Raw genomic sequence first — 22,702 nt, 5'->3', positions numbered from 1 at the left:
AAAATTCAGCTCAGAATTGACACTGTTCTTAGCTGGGCATGTGAGAGGCTGAGGCAGTTAGATCTCTGTTGAGTTCTAGGATATCCAGGGCTACACAGAGAAACTCTGTCTCAAAAACAGAAAAAGGTAAGGGAAGGGAAGGGAGATAAGTAAACAGCTAAATAAATAAATCTGGTATTCTGAATGCAAATGTAGCTGTCAGGACCCACCATCAAATGGAAGTTGTCATTGCTATGGCTTTTCCTCTTTTCAGATGGGTTACTTACGAATATGGTAACTACAGAGGCCGACAGTTCCTACTGTCTCCTGCAGAAGTGCCAAATTGGTATGAGTTCAGTGGGTGTCGCCAAATAGGTTCTCTCCGCCCCTTTCCTCAGGTATGTGAATTTTTCCCCATGGTGTGAATAGGCCTTTATTTTCAATTGGAAGCTTGGCATGGTCTCCTCTTCCCTCTGTATTGGACATCAAGTTTGTGGCATCGTAAGGCATGGATGTTCCAGAAATGCCATCAAGCCAAATAGCACATCTGTATGCGTCAGCTCTGGTGGGCCACTCTGAAATGTACTCAAACTCTAGCGCTCTAGCACTGAGAACAGTGCTAAGACCCTTAGCTCACGACCTTTGGGCCCCCATGACCCATTTGTTCCACTTTGGATTCTTCCAAATGTCAATGTGTCTCAGTTCTTCCAACAATGCAGCTGTATGTGACTATCACTTGGGGTTTGTCTTCTAGAAACGAATTTACTTCAGACTTCGAAACAAAGCAACAGGGCTGTTTATGTCAACCAATGGGAACTTAGAGGACCTGAAGCTTCTTAGGATCCAGGTCATGGAAGATGTTGGTGCTGATGACCAGATCTGGGTCTACCAAGAAGGATGCATCAAATGCAGGGTGAGTGAGCATTCAGAGTTGCACAAGAAAAATGAATCAAATGCAGGGAGAGCATTCTCTGTTTCACAAGACGTTTGCATCAAAAATATAGGGTGAGTATTTAGAGTTGCACAAGAAATGCATCAAATGCAGGGTGAGCATTCAGGGTTGCGCAGACAATTCCCAGAGACCTTTCAGAAATAAATTGGATAGTTTCCCCCATGAAAATACTTCCCAGCTGTGACAGAATAAGAATCAGGGTTAGAGAAACTTAAAACAGGAAGGGAATCTAGCATGAATCCAGCAAGGCAGTAATGATGTTGTAGCCATAAAACTAGAGCACCCACATAGCATCAGAAACCACTCTAGGCCTGATTCTGTTTGGAGAACTCTTGCGTAGGGTGGGGAGATGGATGTGTGGTACAGCCCAGTCCCTTTCCTAATAATGGTCATGCGCTGTAAATGGAAAATGGCCCTGGTGCTTCTGTCACAGCTGCCACAGCAGATGTTTGGAAGTAATGGCCGGATCCCATGAGACAAGCTCGTGAACTGTTGTGGGAATCTTAACTCCCTGACTTTATGGGCTTGCCTGTTTGCTCCCGATACTTTAGAAACTTGGTGTCTGTGAGTCAGCAAGGGTACACCCATTTATTAGGACTGTTGTGCCTGAGGGAGAATCTGCTTTTGTTGGAGAGGTACTGCCTAGCCACACAGAAGAAAACAGCATAGAGAAGTTGGGGTGAGTGAAGGTCTGGAGCTCAGACAAAGGCAGCTTCTGCCCTGGGATCATCTTGATGCAAGATGCAAGAAAGTGGTACCCACAATTCTAACATTTCAGTGACATTATTATTAATAACTCATCTCAGTAGGTCAAGGAGGTAAAAGTGAAATATCACAGATGATCACAGTGCTTTCAACAGTGTGTCTGTGCATGCATGCACAGCTATACCCAAGGCCTTACATGTGCTAGCCAGGTCCCCCCACTCCCCCAGCCATGCCACCTACCCAGAATAGCCCACTTTTAATAAGCTTTTACGTATGATAGTGTTAGCAGTGAGCAATGCATTTTTCCTACTTTTTATACCTGGATAGCATGCCAATTCAGAAAAATATAGATGTTTCTCATGAATGAAAGACAACGAGCCAGTGAGTGTAACTTTGGGCAGGGGTTGGGGGCACATTCTGTGGCTCCTCCAATGCAGCTACAGGGAGCAGTGGGCATGAGCAGGGAACTCAGGCCACGGACAAGCTGCAGATGCGGCCTTGGCTTGCTCACTGTTGGCTGGTGGGCAGTTTGTTGCACCAAGGCCTCTCTCTTTTAACTATATGGATAGTTTGCCTGCATATATGTCTGTACATCACCTTAATGCCTGGTGCCCATGGAGTCCAGAACAGAGTGTCAGATCCCCTGAGATTACAGACAGTTGGTAACCTTGTGGGTGCTGGGAATTGAACAACAGCCCTTCCAGAGAGCAGCTGGTGTTACCCACTTAGTCCCTGTGAGGCTTCTCGTAATAGTAATAGACATCTTACCATGCATGAGGATTGAGAACCCGCCATCACCTGTGTCTTCTGAAATAAAAAGGCCTATTGTTTGGCTGCCATTACTCCCGCTGAAAGCTGCGGTGGCTCATGTGGAGGGAAGCCAGTGAGTACCATGGTCTCAGACATCAGTTTGTCAGGCTGAGGTGTATCCTGACACAGCCTGTTGTTTTCTAAGCAGATAGCAGAAGACTGCTGCCTGACGATCGTGGGCAGCCTCGTAACATCTGGCTCTAAACTTGGACTGGCCCTTGATCAAAATGCCGACAGTCAGTTCTGGTGCATGAAGTCCGATGGCAGGATCTACAGCAAGTTGAAGCCAAATTTAGTCTTGGATGTGAAAGGTAAGCACCATTTGCTTCCCTTCTGTAGCTAAGGAAAAGCCTGTCATAATATGCTGGGTATGCTACTAATACCCTGCTGGCTTTTTTGTTGTTGTTCTTCTGGGAATGGAGTCAGGGTCTAACATAGGCCGAGCATGTGCTGGCTGAGCTGTATCCCCAGCCCTGGGGTGTGACTTTACTCCATCAATGAAGTTGATGGTTGTGTGTGTGTGTATGTGGGGGGGGGCATGACATGCTAATTCTAGAACGAATTACAGTGTGTTATGGTTCTCTAGACTAACAACTTATAGAATGAATCTTTCTATATATAGAAAAAGAGTATTTATTAGAATGACTTACAGGCTGTAGTCAGCTAATGAACAGAAGGTCCATCCAAGAATCCACTAGTTGTTTAGTCCATGGGGCTGGATGTCTCAGCTGGTCTTCAGTACACACTGGAGTCCTGAAGAAGTAGGTTCTAATGCCAGTGAAGGAATGGACTTGTTAGCCAGGGCAATAAGAGGGAGGGAGGCTTCTTCCATGTCCTTATATAGCAGTGGTTCTCAACTTTCCCAATGCTGTGATCCTTTAATATATATAGTTCCTCATGTTGAGGTGACCCCAACCACAAAATTATTTGCTGCTACTTCATAACTGTAATTTTGCTACTGTTATGAATCGTAATATTAATACCTGTATTTTCCTAGATATAAATCTGGTTTCCAATGGTCTTAGGTGATCCTGTGAGACCCATAGGTTTAGAACTGCTGTTATTTAGGCTTCCAGCAGAAGGTGTGGCCCAGGTTATATAGGTGGGTTTTCCCACCTGTGGATTAAAGGTGTGTCTCCTCACCTCAAAGATCTGGATTAGAAGTGGATCTTCCCACTTCAAATGATTTAATTGAACAGAAATCCCTCAGGTGTGCCCAGCCACTTTGGGGCTTTAGTTAATTCCACATGTAGCCAAGCTGGTAACCAAAATAACCATCACATACAGCCTGGAGGATTTCAATGCAAGTTAGTGAAATTTCAGTGACACTAATCTAAAGTGGACTAATGGCACTTGTGTTAAAACAGAGACTACTGGCATCGTATGTAGAGTTACTGACTCAGGATGGCTGGAGGTAGAGCCCCACACCTGTTTTTCTAACAAGTTCCTAGGTGTTGCTGATGGTGATGGCTTGAGAATCAACAATACCATTGATGATGACTTTAAAACACAGTCATCAAAACCAACCTAAAAATGTATGGAAACTCAGCCAGCGGGCACTGTTGCCCTTTGTGAGTATATGAAGGCAAGCTTAATCACAATACTGGGATGATTTACAATTTATTTGTTCACTATAGTATTTTTATTTTTGAGGCAGGAGGTCACTGGGCAGCCCCCTACCTCGGCCCCCTAAGCTGGAATTGCAGGCGTGTGCTCTGCCACACCCAGGTGCCTTCAGTGGGTAGCACACACCCGTCCCCATCAGAAAAGGCTGTAGCAGTGAACTGGTGATCATGTGGCCACACTATACTACCCATGCTTGTAAGTCACGGTGAGAATCGGGCCCAGTTCTTACTTTAATCAGCAAAGCCAACAGTGGCAGCTTGGTTCTTAAGGCACTTTTGGATAATGGGCAACAAGGCATGGAGAACGCCAGTGTTGGTGCCTTTGCAGTCCTGGTGGTCGAGGCAGGTAGGGTGGCCAGCCCTCTCACCACTCAGAATAGACACAAAGAGCCCAAGGCGGTGGGCTGAGCTCAGGGAGGCAAACTAGGGTGAAGGAAGGCAGACAATATCCAAAGCTAAGTAATGTGACTACCGGATGTGTGGGAACCAAAAACTACACATAAAACACAGTGGAACCCTCAGGTATGAGAAATGAACAAACAGCTCAGATAGCATGTCCCCCACGCTCCATCTGTAGATAGACAAGAGGCCCACCTCACAGAGGCTGGCCTTGATTTAGGGCTATTCATGCTGCCTGCACAAGGTGAGTTTCAAAACCACTAGCGAGGCTGGGACTGTAGCTGGGTGATAGAATGCTTGGTTCAATCCCTAATGGCACCTCCCTGAAATAAGATCCCCAGAAAAATGTGATTAAATTGGAAAGATGGGGTATTTGAGTTCAATGTTAGGAGGGAAATCACAATGATTAGTTCCCCCATGCAGCTGAGTATTGCTGTCTCTTAGCGATGGCATTAGCTTCTAGGGTAATTGTAGTCCTTAGGGCATTTATTTCAGTCTTTGAGCAGGCTTCCTTGTGAGCCAGGCTCTTTGTTAAACACTGGGTACCACAGGGAAGAAAAGGGCTGGCTCTACTGTCCATGGGACCCTCCTTATGGTTTTATCCCAGTGTTCACTGGGCATCAATCCCAGTCTGGAGTGAGGGTGCTAGCTCGTGTTTATGGGGTTTCTGTGTCTACTACAGCAATGTGGTACTTTCTTGTTCCCCTGAGCTTAGGTTTCTTGGAATGTGGGAGCATGGTGCCACCTCCTGGACAGGACAGCAGGCTGCACAGCCAGCACCCTGGCAAGAGAAATGCATACACAGCACTCCAGCCTTCTGTACTCAGTAGGAAGGGCTTGTGCTTTTCACTTGTTACCTACTAAAACTGCAGAGAACTTACTAGATCAAGTCTTTCTTCTCGCCTTGCATTTGGGGAGTGAGTTGTTTTAGTGGACACTGAAGTATGTAGTATGGTTCCAGAATGGGGATCCTATGACAACAGGAGAATCTGACTCACACTCACCTTAAAAACATCAAAAGCCTGGTAGGATCGTACACTAAGCAGGCAAAGCAAACTAATATAAAAACACAGAGACTCAAAACGAACCAAAACAAAAAGTGTAACTCTAGGCAGTACCTTTTTTTTTTTTTTTTTTGTCTCCTTTGCTGGCCTTAAATCTGTAATCTCTCTGCTCAGCCAAGTGTGTGTGTGGGGTCACAAGTCACACCAGATAGTATCTTTGTAGTGTAAGCTGCCATTTAAGGGAATACTGGTGACTTATTTTAATTAGGGTGTAAAATTTCTTTCAAATTACACCTCCCCAGTCCTGTGTGCCAATAGCATGCTTCTCAGACAGACGGGCAGGTGCGGGTGTTACGCAGAATACACAGGTGGCATAGGTAGATCAGGACTACCAGTAGGGGCTGCCTGGCTTACATCATTTGCACACCGGAGATCTGACCTTCAGGAAAGCCATCTTCTTGTCTCTAAACACATTTGTGCTTTGGTGTTATAGCCATTTAACTCTTCACCTGTCTTCTACATCATTCACACAGAAATCATGTTTTCTGAAAGAAAAAAAAAAAAAAACCTGGCATATTTTAAATTTCTTCTCAAAGGCAAAAGAATGAATCAGATTATTTTGCAGGAGCTTCGAAGGTTTTGTGATTCTAGTGGCACTGGGGTAAACAAAGAAAATACCAGAATGAAAAAGATACCGTGTCCTTAATACTCTATGAACTTTTGGAATCTTGTTTAAAAAAGTGTATGCCTGTGTACCTTCAGAGTGTCTGATGTCCTTCAAGGTCAGAAGAGGGCTTTGGATTCTCTCGAACTGGAGCTGTAGATGGTTTTTGAGCAGCCATGATGTTGTTGGGAATCGAACCCAGGCCCTCTGCAAGAACAAGAGGTGCTCTTAAACTGTTGAGCTGTATCTCCAGCCTACAACTGTGCTGTGTTGGAGAGTGTGGGGTTTTCTGGGGGCTAACTGGGAGGCTTGAAAGGCTTCCCTTTCTTTCCCTGTGCTCTGCACTACACCTAGCTCCAGAGTGCTGTGGGTGCTAAGTGACAATAAGTCAGTTTCTTAGACAGCTACTTTCAGACCCTTTTGATGTTCTAAATGTTTTAAAGGAGAAGCATGTTGTTTTTGGTCAGAGGATGAAACATCCAAACGCAGATTTTCATTTCTATAGGCTCCTTGGTGGAGAGGCTTCGGCTAAACCAGATAAGGCACCAGAGAGGCTGTTTATCGCACACTGTTACTTCTACTGAAAAAGCACAGGCTGCTTCTAACACTAACACGCCTCACATTTTCAGTGAGTGCCCTTGGAAAGAAAGGTTCTTAATGAGAGAGAAGAACGGGGTTCTTACAGTGGTGCTGTGCTTTACTCTGCTTTACTTCATGGTAGTGGGGGTCTTCTGTGTCCTGTCTGGGTGTCATTCAAACCTTTAACCTCGTTACACCTATTTCTCTTTTTTAATCGTGCAGAATTCATTGTCCTTGCCTCTGACCGCTCCCCCCACCTTTACCTTTCTTACCTTTGCCACCAGGGGTGCCTGCCTGCTCACCAGTCTCTCACATCCGTGATCTCCCCCACTCCATCGTGTGGTAATAGTGGCTGGAGAGGCCTCCGAGCACTGGGTAGAAAAGGCAGAGCTGGAAGGCAAGGTGGGCGGTGTGCAGTCGCTGGATCCCACACCCTAGAAAGTTGGCCCTGCCCCCGGGTACCATGGCTGCTCCCAGGGCACGGCACTTTTGTCCCAGGTTCTCTTGCTCTTCCCGTGTTTGCCATGCGCCTTCTCCCTTCTCCCCTGGCACGGCTCTTACTTTCTCCCTTTCATTCAGGAGGAGCGCAGTATGATCAAAATCACATCATCCTCAACACAGTGAACACAGAGAAGTTAACCCAAGTGTGGGAAGCCATGGTCCTGTGAGGCCAGACCAAGAACGCAGGAGTGTTTCCAGGAGCTTCTCTGACCACCAGACTGAAGAAAAATGAGACTACAGAGCTGATGGAGGAGCCCAGTGGGAAGTGGACCGAAGGCAACGACAGGGAAATGATCTTTTCAAAGGCGTCTGAGTTTGAAGCCACAAGCCTGTTGTTCTTGTTTCTTGCCTTGTATTTTCTCAGTAACTTCTTAAACAGGCTGCCCTGGTAGCAGCTTTTGGATGTAGATGTTTTAAAGCTCAAGACCACATCGTAACTTATTCCCAGTGACAGGAGGAGACAAGACCTCTGAGTGTGGACATAGATTCCCTTACCAGGAAGGATAAAGGCCCAAGTTTGTTCTTCACAAGACTTTTTGCATTGGAGAATGCTCTGATCCACTGCCTTAAACATTTTCCAGGACCATTTACTGCTGGATGGCAGAATGGGAAAGTCCTGTATACTCAGACACTAAACACTATTTTCAGTTAATTTGCAAATTTTCATGTTGGTGTCTGCTTACAAGCAGAACTGCATTATTTTAATTCTTCTGTGGGCTGCCCTCGAGTGTCAGAGTTTAGAGTTTAATGCCCTCCTTACAGCTGCTATCAGGACAGTATTATGGCGTAATTTATTAACCCTTCCTTTGCCACCTGCTAATACGGAAGCCATACTCTACATCAGACCTTTCAGCCTGCTCTCTCCGGGGCCACCATCAACCTCCGTTCTGGCAGCAGATAGGCGAAGCTCCAGGAGTGAAGGGGATGCACAGGCAGTAGGGGAACAATGGCCGTGGTACACTGCTCCAGATTCTGCTGCTCAAATAGCACATGACATTTCCAGGGACACATCTTCCCTATTTCACCCTCGTCATGACACTGGTGCTCTCGTCAGAGGCTCAACAAGGCCACTTCTGTTTCCTCTCTGGAGCCAAGGAAGGGCAGGCACGTATGCTCATCCGAATAGTTTACCTGCAGCTTAAACAGCGTGTGCACAAACAGCACCCAGCATGGCTGCCTTCTTATGTGTATATCTCTGTAGGCTTTGTGTATGTCACTGTAGTATGGTGGGGTAAGATATCCTATCAAAAGCCTGTTTGGTTTTATCTCTTGAATAAACTTATTCCTCATTAACCATGTGATGAGACCCTAGAATCAATTTAGCAGCTCTGGGACAGCCGAGAATCAGAGGGCAAGCTGCAGCACAGCAGGCTAACTGCAGGCATTTTTAGGCACTTTTTGGGCAATCCACTGCCACCTGGGAGCTCTCCGGGGCTAGAGCTGAGAACTTCTAGATAGACAAAAGTAAAGTGGCACTGGCATTTACAAATTATACACACACAGACAAGTCTCTATGTAGCCCTGACTGTCCTGGAACTCACCATGTAGACCAGGCTGGCCTCAAACTCAGAGGTCTGCATGCCTCTGCCTCCCGAATGCTGAGATTAGAAGGCATATGCCACCACATCCTGCTTTTTTGTGCAGGAACTGGAGAGATGGCTCGGCAGTTAGGACTGTTTGATGCATTTGCAGAGGACCCAGGTTCAGTTTCCAGCACTCACATGGCTGTTCATGCTGTCTATGACTCCAAATACATGGGATATGATACCCATCTGCTCTCACATATATGCAGACAAAACACTCATACATGTAAAATAAATAAATTGTTCGGAGGAAATTCTGGAGTGACTTTAGAGGGAACCCCACATCCAACCAACATAACACTAAACAGGTACCTAGTAGGAGACAAGGAGTGTAGAGTTTCTTCAAACATGTCTATGTACATGAAAGGCTACACACAAGTATCTAAGATGCAGTAATGAAGATGAGTATAAAACAGCGACATACATCTTGAACAAGATTCAAGAGTGACAGGCTTATTGGTAAGGCATGTGAGGTCAGACAACAGTAGACAGTAGCAGCGTCCATGGAAAAGCCATCAGAGGCATAACTCCATTGCTGAAGGAAGCCCAGCCTATTTGCAGTATGTTAGCCAGGTGTGGCAGCATATACCCATAATCCCAGCACTTTAGGGTTGACAGGAGGGTTAGGAGTTCAAGGCCAGCTTGTGCTACATGAGATCCTAGTCTCAGAAAATGAAACAAAATTGCGCGCGCACACACACACACATACACATGAGCAATTCCACACTTAAGGATGTGCTAAGGACAGTGAGTAGCCACTGAAAACAAGGGAGCCCGGCTTCCCATCATTTGGGATAACATCTAAGGAGGAGGTTTCAGCTGCTTCTGAGACCACAATGAGGTAGCACAGGATGGTGGGTGACTGTTAGGTTTGCATTGCTGCATTAAAACACCAACAAGAAACAAAATGGGGAGGAAGGGCTTTTTCTTACCTTATAGTCCTGTATGGGGGATTCACGACAGGAAGCTGGAGGCAGGATTGAAGCAGGGCCCCTGGCTGGCTCCTCCTGGCTGGCTCCCTTTGCTTTCTGATGCACCCCAGAACCCACCCACAATGGGCTGGGCACATTCACATCAATTCTATCAAGAAAATGTTCCACCTGCTTGCCTACCAGGTGATCAGGACATAGAAGCAGGAAAGAACTGGGTCCCGATGTCTCCTCCAACAGCACCTACCCACTTGTCCCAGGAGGTCCTAAAGTTCCACCACCTCCCAATATGTCCCATGTATGTGCTACACACACAGGTCTTTGGGAGCTGTTTCTGATCCAACCTATAGCAGCCAGTTAGGAAAATAATCACTGGTGGATTTCAGAAAGAAATGAATTCTTCATGCCGACATCCATCCATACACCACACATTTTAGAATCACACAGACATTAAGGTAAGATGGTGGGGTTTGATTTGCAAGAAGGTCCCAGGAATCTGCAAAGCTGAGTGAAAAGGCAGCGTAAGAAAACAAAAACTTCCCCCCATGACAGCGCCCCTTACCAGCAGGAAGTAGTTTGGAAAGAACAACGCCCAAATTCCCACATATTGTCTATAATTGTTTGTTATATAAAATAAATTTTAAAAAAAGAAAACAAAAACACCACATAAAGGCTGGAGAGATGTGGTTCAGTGGTTAAGAGCACTGGCTGTTCTGCCAGGGGACCTGGGTTCAATTCCCAGCACCTGCATGGCAGCTAACAATCACCTGTTAATTCCAGTTCCAGGATATGACATGCCCACTTCTGGCATCCTCAGGTACAAGGCATGTTATGTCGTGCACATACTTGTAGCCAAAATACCCATACATATGACATTAAAAAATTAATTAATTAAAACAAAACACTATGTACTTCTCATGGACTGCAGGCAGGCAAGTGTAGGGGCTGACATTTTTGTATCAAGCATTGGTAAATGATTAGCAAAAAAGGCTATATTTTAATGACACCTACAGAGAAATTCCATGAAGAAATTATTCTGTATGTTAACTTAAATAATTTTAAGGTTTTTTTTTTTTTTTTTAGAGATAAAGTATCTCTGTGTAGCTCTGGCTGTCCTGTAAGCTATTCTGTAGACCAGACTGGTCTTGAATTCACAGAGATCCATGGGCCTCTGCCTCCTAAAGTGCTGAGATTAAAGGTGTGCACTACCATTGCCTGGATATTAAAAGTATTTTTAAAAAAGATACTGGCTCAATAAAAAACATTTTAAAAATGTGTAAGATGACTCCTAGGGAAAGGCACCTAGGTGCCACCAAGCCTAAGGCCTTGAATTCTACACCCAGAACTTACATGAACAGTTCCCTGCGATCGCCACAGCACACCTGCTGGGGATAATGCTCTTGTACACTGTAAAGATTCATCACTCAGATTATTTTAATAAAACACGGATTGGCCAGTAGCTAGGCAGGAAATCTAGGCAGGGTGACCAGACAAGGAGAATTCTGGGAAGAGGAAAGGCAGAGAAAGCAAGATGAAAATGCCTTACTGAGAAAAGGTACCAAGCCACGTGACTGAATGGGTTAATTTAAGATGTAAGAGTTTGTTAGTAATAAGTCTGTCTGAGCAACAGGCCAAACAGTTGATAATTAATATAAGCATCTGTGTGCTTAATTAGTGAATAAAGGGTTATGGGACTGGATAGGACAGGAATTTCTACCCACATGCACGCTGGCACATGTGTCCGCGCGCACGCACACACGCGCGCACACGCACACACACACACACACACACACGCACACAACACTACACTAAAAAATTATTTATTTTCCTTATCATTGTGGAGGCATGTGTATGGGGAAGGCGGACAGGAAACAATTCTGTGGAGTCAGTTCTCTGCTCCCTGCTTATGTGAGTCCCTGGGATGGAACTCGGGTACCTTTATCTGCTGAGCCCTCTTACCCGTCCATATTTAGGTTTAAACATATCATGAAACTTACAATCTAACTTGGAAAAATATCTATTGGGAGCTAGATACCTAGCTCACAGGCACTCAGCCAGACAAAAGCAGTAACCTAAAGTAGCTGGCGCGCACACGTTCATTTAAATGACGTTAACCACAGTCTTCCCTCGGGCGTGGCCTCTTTCCACCTTCAGAAAGGCTTCTGGGACTTTAGAGAAGGGGAAGGTTTGTTCAATAACTGGCCGGATCTACAAAACACAAGAAGAGACCAACGGGTCAAGGAGAAGCCTGTGCTTTCCGAGGCACACAGTGTCTGTAGAGATCTGCCTGCCCAGGGGCCACAGCTCCCCCAGTCACTCCACCTCCACCTCCAATTTCACCTGCAATTTCAACTTTACTCCTCCTTACTCTCCATCCCAGTCTTGCTGCCACTCCAACTCAGCCCTGCAAGAGCTCCCTACACCCTACCTCACCCCTCACGCTGCTTGCTATTTTCATGTTTTGAAAATTCTATTGTATTTATTAGTGTGTGTGTTCTGTGTGTCTGGTGCAGGTGTGGTATGACGTATGTGACTGTGTGTCTGCTGTGTGTGTGCGTGTGGTGTATGTGTGTGCACGGGTGTGTGTGAGTAATGTGGATGTAGATGCACGTGCTGTCTGGTGCATGTAGAAATCAGAGGACAACTTTTGGGAGTCCGTTCCTTCCTTCTGCCCCTTTCGCCCTGGCTCTGGCAATCACAGGTGGCTTTGGGTTTGCCTGGCAGGCGCTGCTGCACTGAGCCGCCCCCACTGGCCCTCCCTGTCATTTTCTCACATCACGTGCTGTTCTCTCTGCTGCCTCGCGTCTGCAACCCTGCATCCCTGGCCTCCCAGCCTTTCTGTGCCCACATGCAGTGGGTTCTGAACTGCTCAGGTACCGTGAGCTCTCCCCTCAGCTGCACGTACCACAGCCAAGTACACGTCTGTCGTGTTCCTACTTGTACAGGAAGCAGCACAGGGTGGCAAAGTAGCAAGGCCCTGGCTGCATATACCTGTGTGCTCCTCTCACAGAAGTGCACACGCGCAGAGTTTGTTTTCTAGCCTTAAACACCTGCATGTATAAGCATCTGTGTATAGGTCCTATATGTCAATAATACCAACATGTAGTGCTGCTTACTAAGACACTAGAATAAAGAGCCCGCGGTAGGAAGCAGAGTCCAGTGTGAGCTCTCCGGGCCTTGAAGTTCCACTCAAAAGCACCACAATGCTTACAACGCACAGGATGAGGAACCACCAGCTCCCGCAGCTCAGTGGTGTGCGGCTACTGCTGGCTACCTTTACAGTGCAGCAGTACTAACAAAGCTGAAAGCAGGCAGCACCCTGTCTCCATGCACAAGTCCACCTGAACTCTTCCTTTCAAATGTCTAACGGAAGCAGCCGGTGTGCGCTCGACACCACTGGATTGCTTCTCACAGTTCCACTGACCGGTGTCAGCACACGCTGACCCCAAGTGACCCTTTTCCTTTGACAAGAGGAAGGCATGTTTTATGACATTCAGATGCCTCTGATGTCATTCCCTCTGAGTAACTCTCCAGGCTTCTTGGGTACCACACGCTCCTCCTCCTGAGAGTTGGAAGATTCTCCGGCATCCACAAATCACAGCAAGCTCAGATGCCCAGGAAGAGCAGGAAGTGCTCTCACTGTAGGGAGACTCCCCAAGTCACATACCTTTGGGGTACAGGTCACCCCAATCTTAAAAAACTGGAGCACTGGGCTCAGTTAATGTGCCTGAGTGTCACACCATTGCTGAAAGATATGGCAGGATGTAATTGATGTCACCACCACTGCACAGAGACTGTCATTATCATCCGCTGCTTTTCATCTCCACCCAGGAAGGAAGGGAACGATATCACAACCTGAATGCTGGCCTGCCTTCCATGGTCAGCCGAGGGATGACAAGTGCTGTGTACACGGATTCATCGTCCCCAGCACTGAGTAGGACCTCAGACCCTCGCACAACATTGCAGGGACACACTACGCGCTGCCCTGAGCGGCCTTCTCTGGTGAGACAGAGGTGGCACCGGGGCTGTTCCACGGTCCACCCGAAACCCAGATCCCACCACTCTGCTCAGAGCTGCAGGACACTGTCTAAATGAACGCCATCAAACTGGTAAACGAATGACCCACATGCACACTCCAAACACATTCTCCAGTCCTTCTTGGAACAGTGGAGTCAGACCCTGGGGTGGCGACAGAACAGTTCGGAGTAAGGTCCAGAGAGGTGTGTGCACACTCCCATGGACTGCCTGTGCCCTTTTGTTAACCCTCAGTCACCGACACTGCCGTTGACATATTCTTTCATTCTACCTTGCCCATGATGCCTCTCCCTGTAAAGCACCAGCCTAGCACAGGTACACAAAGCAGACTGCACTCCAGAACCACCCCCCCCCCCCCGGGGCAGCACAGAAGTTGCGCCTTCTGACCTGCTGACAGGGCCACCGCAGCGGGCACACTTTAATCTGACTGGGCAGGCCCTTTGTGACAAAGAGCTCAAGAGGGCTGACCATGGCATAATGAGCCATTCAGCAGTTCCCCTAAGTGACAATGAGAAACGGGGCAGAGGGCGCTTTCAAATCACAGTCAGGCAAATGCCACCGCTGGCGGAATGCGTGACAGCACAGGGAGATTAGGCGGATAATGAGACCGTGTCTGCGCACAGCCGCACACTGGACCTACAACGCTTGTGTGTCAAAGAGAAAGGGATCAGAGTTAAGCTCCACAGAGGGGGAAAGGTGAAGTACGGACATTTATGTGATGACACTGCTATGGTCCGCTTGGCACTGGGAGCCCTGTTATAAAGCAGGCAGGGGCAAAGCCACTTCCTGCTGCACAGACACCGGGGCTCACAGGTGGCTGACCGGGAGACACCCACAGCAGCAAGTGTGGGGTCTCCTGAGCGTACCTCCCCTTCCTTAGCAGGACTGGGATCTAGCACCTGCTGCCTGGCATCCCTTCTTTAACACAGGGATGACAGGAACGCCACCTTTCCTCAGTGTGACCAACCTTAGGACAGCACTGCTGTTTACCAGACACTGGGCAAGCCAGAGCCAAGTGACTACCCTACCAAACAGGATGAGGGTGGTTTTGAGTCAGTCTGTCCGTGCTCCTCACCCTCATCCTCTACAGGCGCATCCCCCAGGCACAGAAGCTGCAGATTTCAGAAGGTGAGGTACAGGATAGACTGACAGGTGCAGACACCACAGAAGATCCAAGAGCTACTGGTGGAAGTCCAACCCACAGCCATGTTAACGGGCACCAGGCCGCAGTCCCAGAGACATCTCTGGGAGTTATGTCCCAGTTTCTGTTTGGCCTGTCAGTGGAAGGAAGGAAGGATGGTAACTCCAAATCCCCATAGCTAAGAGACAGCAAAGTCAAAGGAAGGGGTGAGTTTTTTTCTAGTTGCTATTTCCTGGGCACTTCCTGTGCCCAGAAAGTGACATTAAAGCTGGAAGATGGATGCGGGACTGGAAGGGGATGGTGGATGAAGGTGTCCTCTGAGAGAGACTCCAGGAAGTACCCCTCTCCAGCTAGGGGAGAGAACGGCTTGGTATCATTCTCACGGAAACAACCTCAAGAACTTAGAAAAAAAAAAAAATCAGAAAAGTCAGGCATGACGGTCACACATGTGACCCCAGAGCCAGGGACTAGATTTGGAAGCAATGTGAGTTCTGGGACAGCCTGAACTATACGGTGAGACCTACAGCCCTGTTTTAAACGGAACAAAAAGGAAAAGGAGAAAATGTGAAAGAATTCAGAAGCATCAAGGCTACAAGATGAGATGCTGGAATACCAGGCAGGCGGACCCTCCTCTACTGGTCTCATGATCCAACCTCAAACCGCCACGGTCTTCCTATGGAGCAGGACCCCAAAGGGGCTGGAAATCATCTACCTCAGAAGCCAACGCATCCCTTTCAAAGCTGTATGTCTAATATGGTGGCCTCTAAACATGTGACTAGTTAACATTTCATCAAGCGAGTAACCAAATGGAAAGTCAGTCCCCAGTGGCATTAGCCACTTTTCTAATACTCAACAGTCACAAAGGGTTTAGTGGCTGGCTGCCTGCAGACCACGTGGACAGCCATTTCCAACTCGGCAGTAAGCTCTGCTGGACAATGCTGATGAGGAGGTAACTACTGACAGCAGACACATGAAACGGAGCACTAGAGGGTCCTCAGTGAGCACTGTACACCCCAGTTCACAGGCGCTCTGCTGATGGCAGCGAAAATAAGAAACAGGAAACTCTGGCAAGACCACGGCACTCCCAACCAAGCGTCAGTGGTCAACTAGAATTCTGGAGAGACCCATGAACATTAACCACATGACATCAAAGGGCTTCAAAAACTTCATGAAAGTCGGGCAGTGGTGGCACATGCCTTTAATCCCAGCACTCAGGAGGCAGAGGCAGGCTGATCTCTGTGAGTTTGAGCCCAGCCTGCTTTATAAGAGTTCCAAGATAGGCTCCAAAGCCATAGAGAAACCCTGTCTCAAAATAAAAAAACAAAACAAAACAAAAACAAAAAACAAAAAACAAAAACTTCATGAAGAAGCCAGGCAGATGGTGTGTACCTTTAATCCTAGCACTCAGGCTGCTGAATCCCCATGAATTCAATGCCAGCCAGATCCACACAGTGACTTCCAGGAAAGCCAGGACTATATTGAGAGACCCTGTCTCAAACTCAAAAACCAAACAAAATATTGTGCAAAGAATATATTAAAAGGGGCTGTGTATGGTGCACGCCTTTAATCTATGTGAATTTGACACCAACTGGTCTACATAGAGTTCTAGGCCAGTCAGAGCTACATATCAAGACCTCATCTCAGTCACTCAATCAATAGGAACTAAGTAGGTGACGAACACCTGTTAGCCCAGCCACTCAAGAGGATCACTTGAGCTTAGGAGCTCAAGGCTAGCAGGTATTTGTTTTTTAAATAAAAATATGAAAACGATAAGGAAATAAAACATCTTCCTTCGATACTTGGTCTCCATCTAGTTTCCTTCTTCAAGAGCAACCAGTTTCCAAGGTCCTTGTGCATTAGATCAGACAGAATACTGGCCCTACCCAAACACTGACATCCCAATTCCCTAAGCCTGTGACAATAAGTGGCAAAAGTCTTTGCAGATGTGATTAGGTTAAGGTGCCCAAAGCAGACCACCTTGAGTCAACTAAGTAGAATCATAGAGTCCTTAGAATAAGGCAGGTCTCAGAATGCCCATGGCTGCTAAACACTGAAGGCAAGCAAACAAATTATGACCTCCAGGAGGAACACAGATCTGCCAGACCATTTCACACTACTGACTTTCAAGATTATAAAATAATAAGTGTTTATGGTAGCTTATTTCAATCAGAAGCTAACATGCGTGCATACATAAGCAAATGTAAATAGATATTCCCCCACTAACACCAGTTTTTTTTTTTTTTTTTGTTTTGTTTTGTTTTTTTTAACCAGCGGCTGCCTATTGACTGTAGACAGGTACCAAGGTTTCTCTTTCTAAACTATATTAACCAATGGTATAAACACAGCTTACTTTTTGCTATAGCTTTTTCATTTCCAACCCAGAACAGTTTGCTAAATAGTGTAAAAACAGGAAATGCCCATTGTGCTTAGGAGAATGGCAGGGAGCTGCAGGCCCAGGCAGGGAGCCCATTACACTCAGTGCTCTAGCAACCACGATCCTTTGATCCATCAAACTGGTTTCCACACTGGTTTCCAGCCTGGGCAGCAGTTGCACAGACAGGAAACACTAGCAGGAAAGGCTGGCTGCTCCCTGCCATTCTGCCACGGGCACAGGGCTCCTCTCTGCCTTTTCTATATATGACCAGTTTCTATGGTTACAGTTTCTATGGTTAACTGTGTGCCTAGGAAAAGGATCAAGACACTTCCCTCTGCTTTTTCTACTCCTTTATGGTTAGGAAACTACAACTCCTCTCTGTCTGTTCTAAAGACAGGGTCTCATATTACAGCCTAGGCTGGTTTTGAACTTGGGGCAGCTGTCCTACCTGGCACTGAGGGAGGAATGAATTTCCATATCACTGCTTAGCAAACTTCAGTAATGGACTAAATAGGGAACAATGTTGTGAGCCACACATGATAGAGTTTTTGTTGTGTGTTGTGTTGTTTTGGCAGCTGGAGGGATGGCTCAGCTGTTAGAGAGCACTGGCTCTTCTTCCAGAGGACGCAGGTTCAATTCCCAATACCAACTGGGGTGCTCACAACCGTCTTTAGCTCTAATTCCAGGGAACCTGATGCCCTCTTCTGGCCTGCACAGGTACCAGGCACACAAGTGGTACACAGATATGCATGCAGGCAAAACCAAGACTCACAAAAATAAAATAAAACATCACCTAAAGATTCATTACAAATGTAAAACCTGGGGCTGGAGAGATGGCTCAGTAGGTAAAAGTAGGCACAGTCACAAGGACCTGAGTTCAGAACTCAGTCACCTGTTAAAAAGCTGGGCACGATAACAGGCATCTGTAACCCAGCTGGGGGGGGGGGGAGGAGGGGGGAGGCATGAGGAGGCAGAGAAGTAGCTGGAGTGCTCTGGCCAGCCAGTCTAGCTCAAGATTCAGTGAGAGACCCTGTCTCAAAAAATAAGGTGGAGAGGAAGACCCTCAATTTTTATCTCTGGTCGTCACATGCACATATACACACACAGGAGCATGTATACTTGCACACATATGAACACATACATATACCACACATGCACGCACACACACAGGAGCATGTATACCTGCACACATATGAATACACACATACACGCATGCGCACATACACACACACACATGCACACATACACAGGAGCATGCATACCTGTATACATATGAACATACACACACACACTATACACGTACAAATAAATTATAAACATTTTAAAATGCTTTTAAAATATAAAAGCCATTCTTAGTTCAAGGGGCATACAAAATAGGCCTAAGATTGGATTTAGCTTACTGACTATATATTGTGCCAACCCCTGGCTAAGACAATGAAAATATTATATCAGTCCTAAAATTCAGACCCAAACTGTACATGACTACAGTAAATATAAACATGAAATTCTACTATTACCAGAAAACCTCATAGTGACAGTCAAGAAGAAAGGACTGTGAGGTCCCTACATACCTGCAAATGTCTGGTCCTGTTCATCTCGGGCCTAAGAATGGTGGACACATTAAAGGCGAGGACTCTAATGCCAGAAATGTTTTCAGAAGTGACAGTGTGAGGCTAGCGCTGATATGACCGCCTCCTTACATTGTGGCATCGTAGATCTGGAGCTTCGCCATGCTTACTGGCGCACACAGGGCTCTATTAATAACACTGAAGTCAGATGCTTGTGTGTGCAGGGTTGGCTCTATGTGGGCATGCGCTAAGTGTGTTCACATGGAGGCCAGAGGTTGACAGAGGTGTCTTTCTCTATTGTTCCACCTCGTTTTGAGGCATAGTTTCTAACTGATAGAGTTCACTGATTGGCCAGACTGACTGGCCAGCAAGCCCCTGAGGGCCTCCAGCCTCTGCCTCCCCACGCTGAGGCCACAGGCATGGGGTACCATGCCTGCCTTTTTACACGGCTGTTGCTGATGCCTTGCATCAGCCACCTGAAGTCAGTCCTGATGAGAAACAAGCAAGAAGGCAAGATGACAGCGAGTAAACAGAAAGGGGCCGAGCCGGGGGCCCGGAGAAACTCCCAGCACTAACCAGGTTGTCAAAAGCTGGCTGTCTTACTATTTGTCAAAAACTCTGGGCTCACTAATTGCATTCCCATGAACTGAAATGGATATATTCATAGTTAGTACTTAAAACAAAGCTGGTTATCAACTGAAGCGTTACTGGTAAAAAGATCAAATAAATATTGGCACACCTGGGCAAAGGAATATTGGCAGCTATTTACAAAATAAGGAAGGAAGAACATTTTAATATCCTAATAGGAAATAAAATTTAAAAAGGGTATTTAAAAACAAAAAGGTGAGAAATTATTCATTACTCCTTTGTCTTCTGTTTGAATAGAATGCCTTTGGAATTTTCAAGAAACTAGTAATATTGGTTTTGTCTAACAAGCAGAACTCCTATACTTATCTAACCTAGAGCAGTTGGCTAGTCGTTTTGTGCCTTTACACCACCAAACACCAATGCACCTCCTCTCTCAGGCTCCCACCAACCAGATTCATTAAGTACTCCTTGGAGCTTTGTTATTCCTCACAGTTTCCCAGTATGCAAAGACAGTGACCTCTCACATTCAGATCATGGCAGGGACATGAAAAGACACCTGGCCTCATTGTACCCAGAGTCACCTATGGGCTTATACAGGCCCAGAGCGCTTCACTGTCAAAAACAGCTCCCAAGTCCAACAGCCTGAGCAGTAAAACGAGAGTTCTCTCTGGTCCTCCTTCAGGTTCACTACAGGGGCATCTTTCTCCCATGTCCCTTGTGAGCTCTTCTACTGGTTACTTGCCAAATTTAATTGGTACATATATACAACTCACCTCTCATCTCTGTTGGGTAAATAGCAATTTCCAAGTAAAGACCAGGCCATAATATTTTGAATACAAGGGAGTGTGACAAGCATTTGGCAGCATAAGCAGACACCGGGACAAACACTGTCATGTGTGCACGCTAGAGGAAGGACAGTGTGATCACAGGGCCCAACCTCGTGAAACCCTCACTCACTTAGTGATAGCTCTGCTCTTTGTGGCAGTAAAGGCAGCATGCCTGTGGGATGTGGGAAAAGCCCATAAACATAAAACTCGAGTCTGTTCTACTCAGGACACAAGACTGAGAAGTCCATGAAAAGGTTCACAAACTTGAAAACAAAAATAGTTCCTACTAATCCAGGCTTTCATAGACCATACAGTTCTTAAGAGAACTGGACAAACAAACAAGCCTTGAATGTTTAAAAAAAACAAAAAACAAAAACAAAACAAAAACAAAAAAAAAAAAAAAAAAAAAAAACGGCCACTAAGGATCTGGGGTAGAGGGGAGGTGGGAGAGAATTCTTAAAAAGCGACCGAAGGCGGTAATCTGGGGAGCCTTTTACCCTCTCCCAGGAGCCCAGGAAAGCCTTTTAATACCCCAAAAGAGAGAACTAAAACTCTAGAAATGTTCATTTTCTATGAAGTATCCTACAGGACAGCCACCAGCAGTCAGGGAACATCAACTGCTTGCCTCTGCTCAAGCCTCCATCAATGCTCACACATACCTGCATTCTTCTGAGATATATCTGTATTCTGGTACACACTAACCTTGGAATGGAGGCCTGAGGAATCACTTCTCACCCAGGTGTTAGGGGATTGAGATTCAATACTGTTCTCCCTTTTATCTGTTAAGTGGCTAGCCTTCTGGATCATCAGACTGAGGAAGCTCCAGAAGTTACTATGAAATTGCTAGCACCTTCTCCCCTTTGTGTAGTGGGTTCCATCGTTTAAAGATCATTGCCAAACACCAGTCACCCAGCTCAGCTCCCAGTTCTGCTACCTTTAGGAATATCATATAATGCCCCTCCTTGACTTGTCCCCTGATCTATAAACCAAGGGGATAGTGTAAGTGTTACAGCTCTGAAGGGAGAGGTATCCTGGCAGTAGGGAGACAAGGCGTGCCACCAAGTCACACCGCACAACAAACCTCACCGAAGACACTTATTGGGAGAGTCACAAGAGGGTGGCTGCCTCTGCTCAGGAGAAAGCAGCAGAGAACCAAGCAAGAGGCCAGCTTTATAGGGTTTCTTGAGGGAGAGCTCTGCAGGGTGGCCTGGGATTGGTGGGTTTCTGTGGAATGAACTTGGGGCAAGCTCAGGGACTAATGGGATTCTGTGTCCAGATCTTGGGCTTTTTTTTTTTTTTTTTTTTCCTGCTAGGGCAGAGCTTGTAAATGTTAGACTAGTCTGTGGGCCAGGGCCTGACCACTGGCATGCCTTGAGGAGCTTACAGGTAGATTAAACAGGGCAAGCTACTGTGCAGACAGAGCTGTTTCTCTATGAATGGCATGGTAACAGAAATAAAACACAGCACCCTCCTCACACCCCAACACTTCCTCCTGGAGGAGGACAGTCTACAACAATGTCAATAACATAGTTACCAGGAAAAGGGTTTCTGGGTGGACCTACCTTTCCTGCATCCACCAGCTCTGCAATTTCATCTAGATATGGACCACTGGCCATGAAGAAGGCCCAGCGGTAATGGACTCCTTGCCAGAAATGCTAAAAGAAGGAAAATAATCAGGGTAAGTATATAAAAAAGAAGTCTGACTAACTGCAGCTAACTAAAGGCGTTTTCTGCATGACCAGGCAAATGAACCCATTTCCCATGTTATGTTGATGCATGAGTATGTGCTCAGGACCTTAGCATGGTAACTGATGGAGGACAGATACTCCACAATGTTTAAGGAATAAGCAGATGAACACGACTTATCCATGTCAACTCGGGCATCTCCATGTTTGACTGACACAGGAAGTCTGACTGTGCCATGTGTTGGATTGCTCACCTATGAGGAATTAGTGCCTAGACCTCCAGGCATTCCCCACTAAAGTTTACAGGTGGCACCGGAACTCAGTTAAAACTGTTTTAGAACAAGAGTCACTAAAACATGCTTAGACAACAGTCAATCACTTTTTTTTTTTTTAATTTCTGATTCTGACAGGAATAAAGAAGCTTCAAAGAAAGAATATGAAATTGCTTTTACATCATGGCTGTGTCTACCCTTGGAGTTACCGTGAATCTCAGGCCACCAGATCTTTGTAGAACAAAACCTCTCAACTTGAAGATAAGCAAAAATCTAACACTGAAAGGGTTCCACCCAACTTCTGTACCCACTTATAACTGTTATTCTCTTTTGTTTTCGAGCAGGATCGCATCATGTAGACCAGACTGTACTCAACAGTGGTGCCTTCATGCAGGAGGTGAGTTAGATATTATCAAAACAGCAGTAAGCCAAGCTCCAAGACATCTCAACCTGGCCTGAGTCCTCAGAGATGGATAAGGACA

The 22,702-nt window shown here is 46.3% G+C and overlaps 2 protein-coding genes across 3 annotated transcripts in view; one reads left to right on the top strand and one right to left on the bottom strand.

Moving 5' to 3' along the window:
* Crybg1 (crystallin beta-gamma domain containing 1) overlaps nucleotides 1-8,511 on the top strand; it is a 104,315-nt gene extending 95,804 nt beyond the window's left edge. For both annotated transcript variants that reach the window (XM_051175593.1, XM_051175592.1), the window contains exons 18-21: nucleotides 254-377; nucleotides 734-892; nucleotides 2,595-2,757; nucleotides 7,297-8,511. In XM_051175593.1, the coding sequence (XP_051031550.1) occupies nucleotides 254-377; nucleotides 734-892; nucleotides 2,595-2,757; nucleotides 7,297-7,385 (535 nt within the window). In that variant the 3' untranslated portion in view covers nucleotides 7,386-8,511. The remainder of the gene's footprint in view (nucleotides 1-253; nucleotides 378-733; nucleotides 893-2,594; nucleotides 2,758-7,296) is intronic.
* Nucleotides 8,512-11,534: 3,023 nt separating this feature from the next.
* Rtn4ip1 (reticulon 4 interacting protein 1) overlaps nucleotides 11,535-22,702 on the bottom strand; it is a 33,360-nt gene continuing 22,192 nt past the window's right edge. The window contains exons 8-9 of the mRNA XM_051175591.1: nucleotides 21,826-21,918; nucleotides 11,535-11,938 (exon numbers count right to left, since the gene is read on the bottom strand). Coding sequence (XP_051031548.1) covers nucleotides 11,831-11,938; nucleotides 21,826-21,918 — 201 coding nt within the window. The 3' untranslated portion in view covers nucleotides 11,535-11,830. The remainder of the gene's footprint in view (nucleotides 11,939-21,825; nucleotides 21,919-22,702) is intronic.

Source organism: Phodopus roborovskii, unplaced genomic scaffold, assembly GCF_943737965.1.
Source record: "Phodopus roborovskii unplaced genomic scaffold, PHOROB, whole genome shotgun sequence".
Taxonomy (NCBI): Eukaryota; Metazoa; Chordata; class Mammalia; order Rodentia; family Cricetidae; genus Phodopus; species Phodopus roborovskii.
The sequence above is the reverse complement of the archived record's forward strand: the minus strand, read 5'-3'. Positions and strand labels throughout refer to the sequence as shown.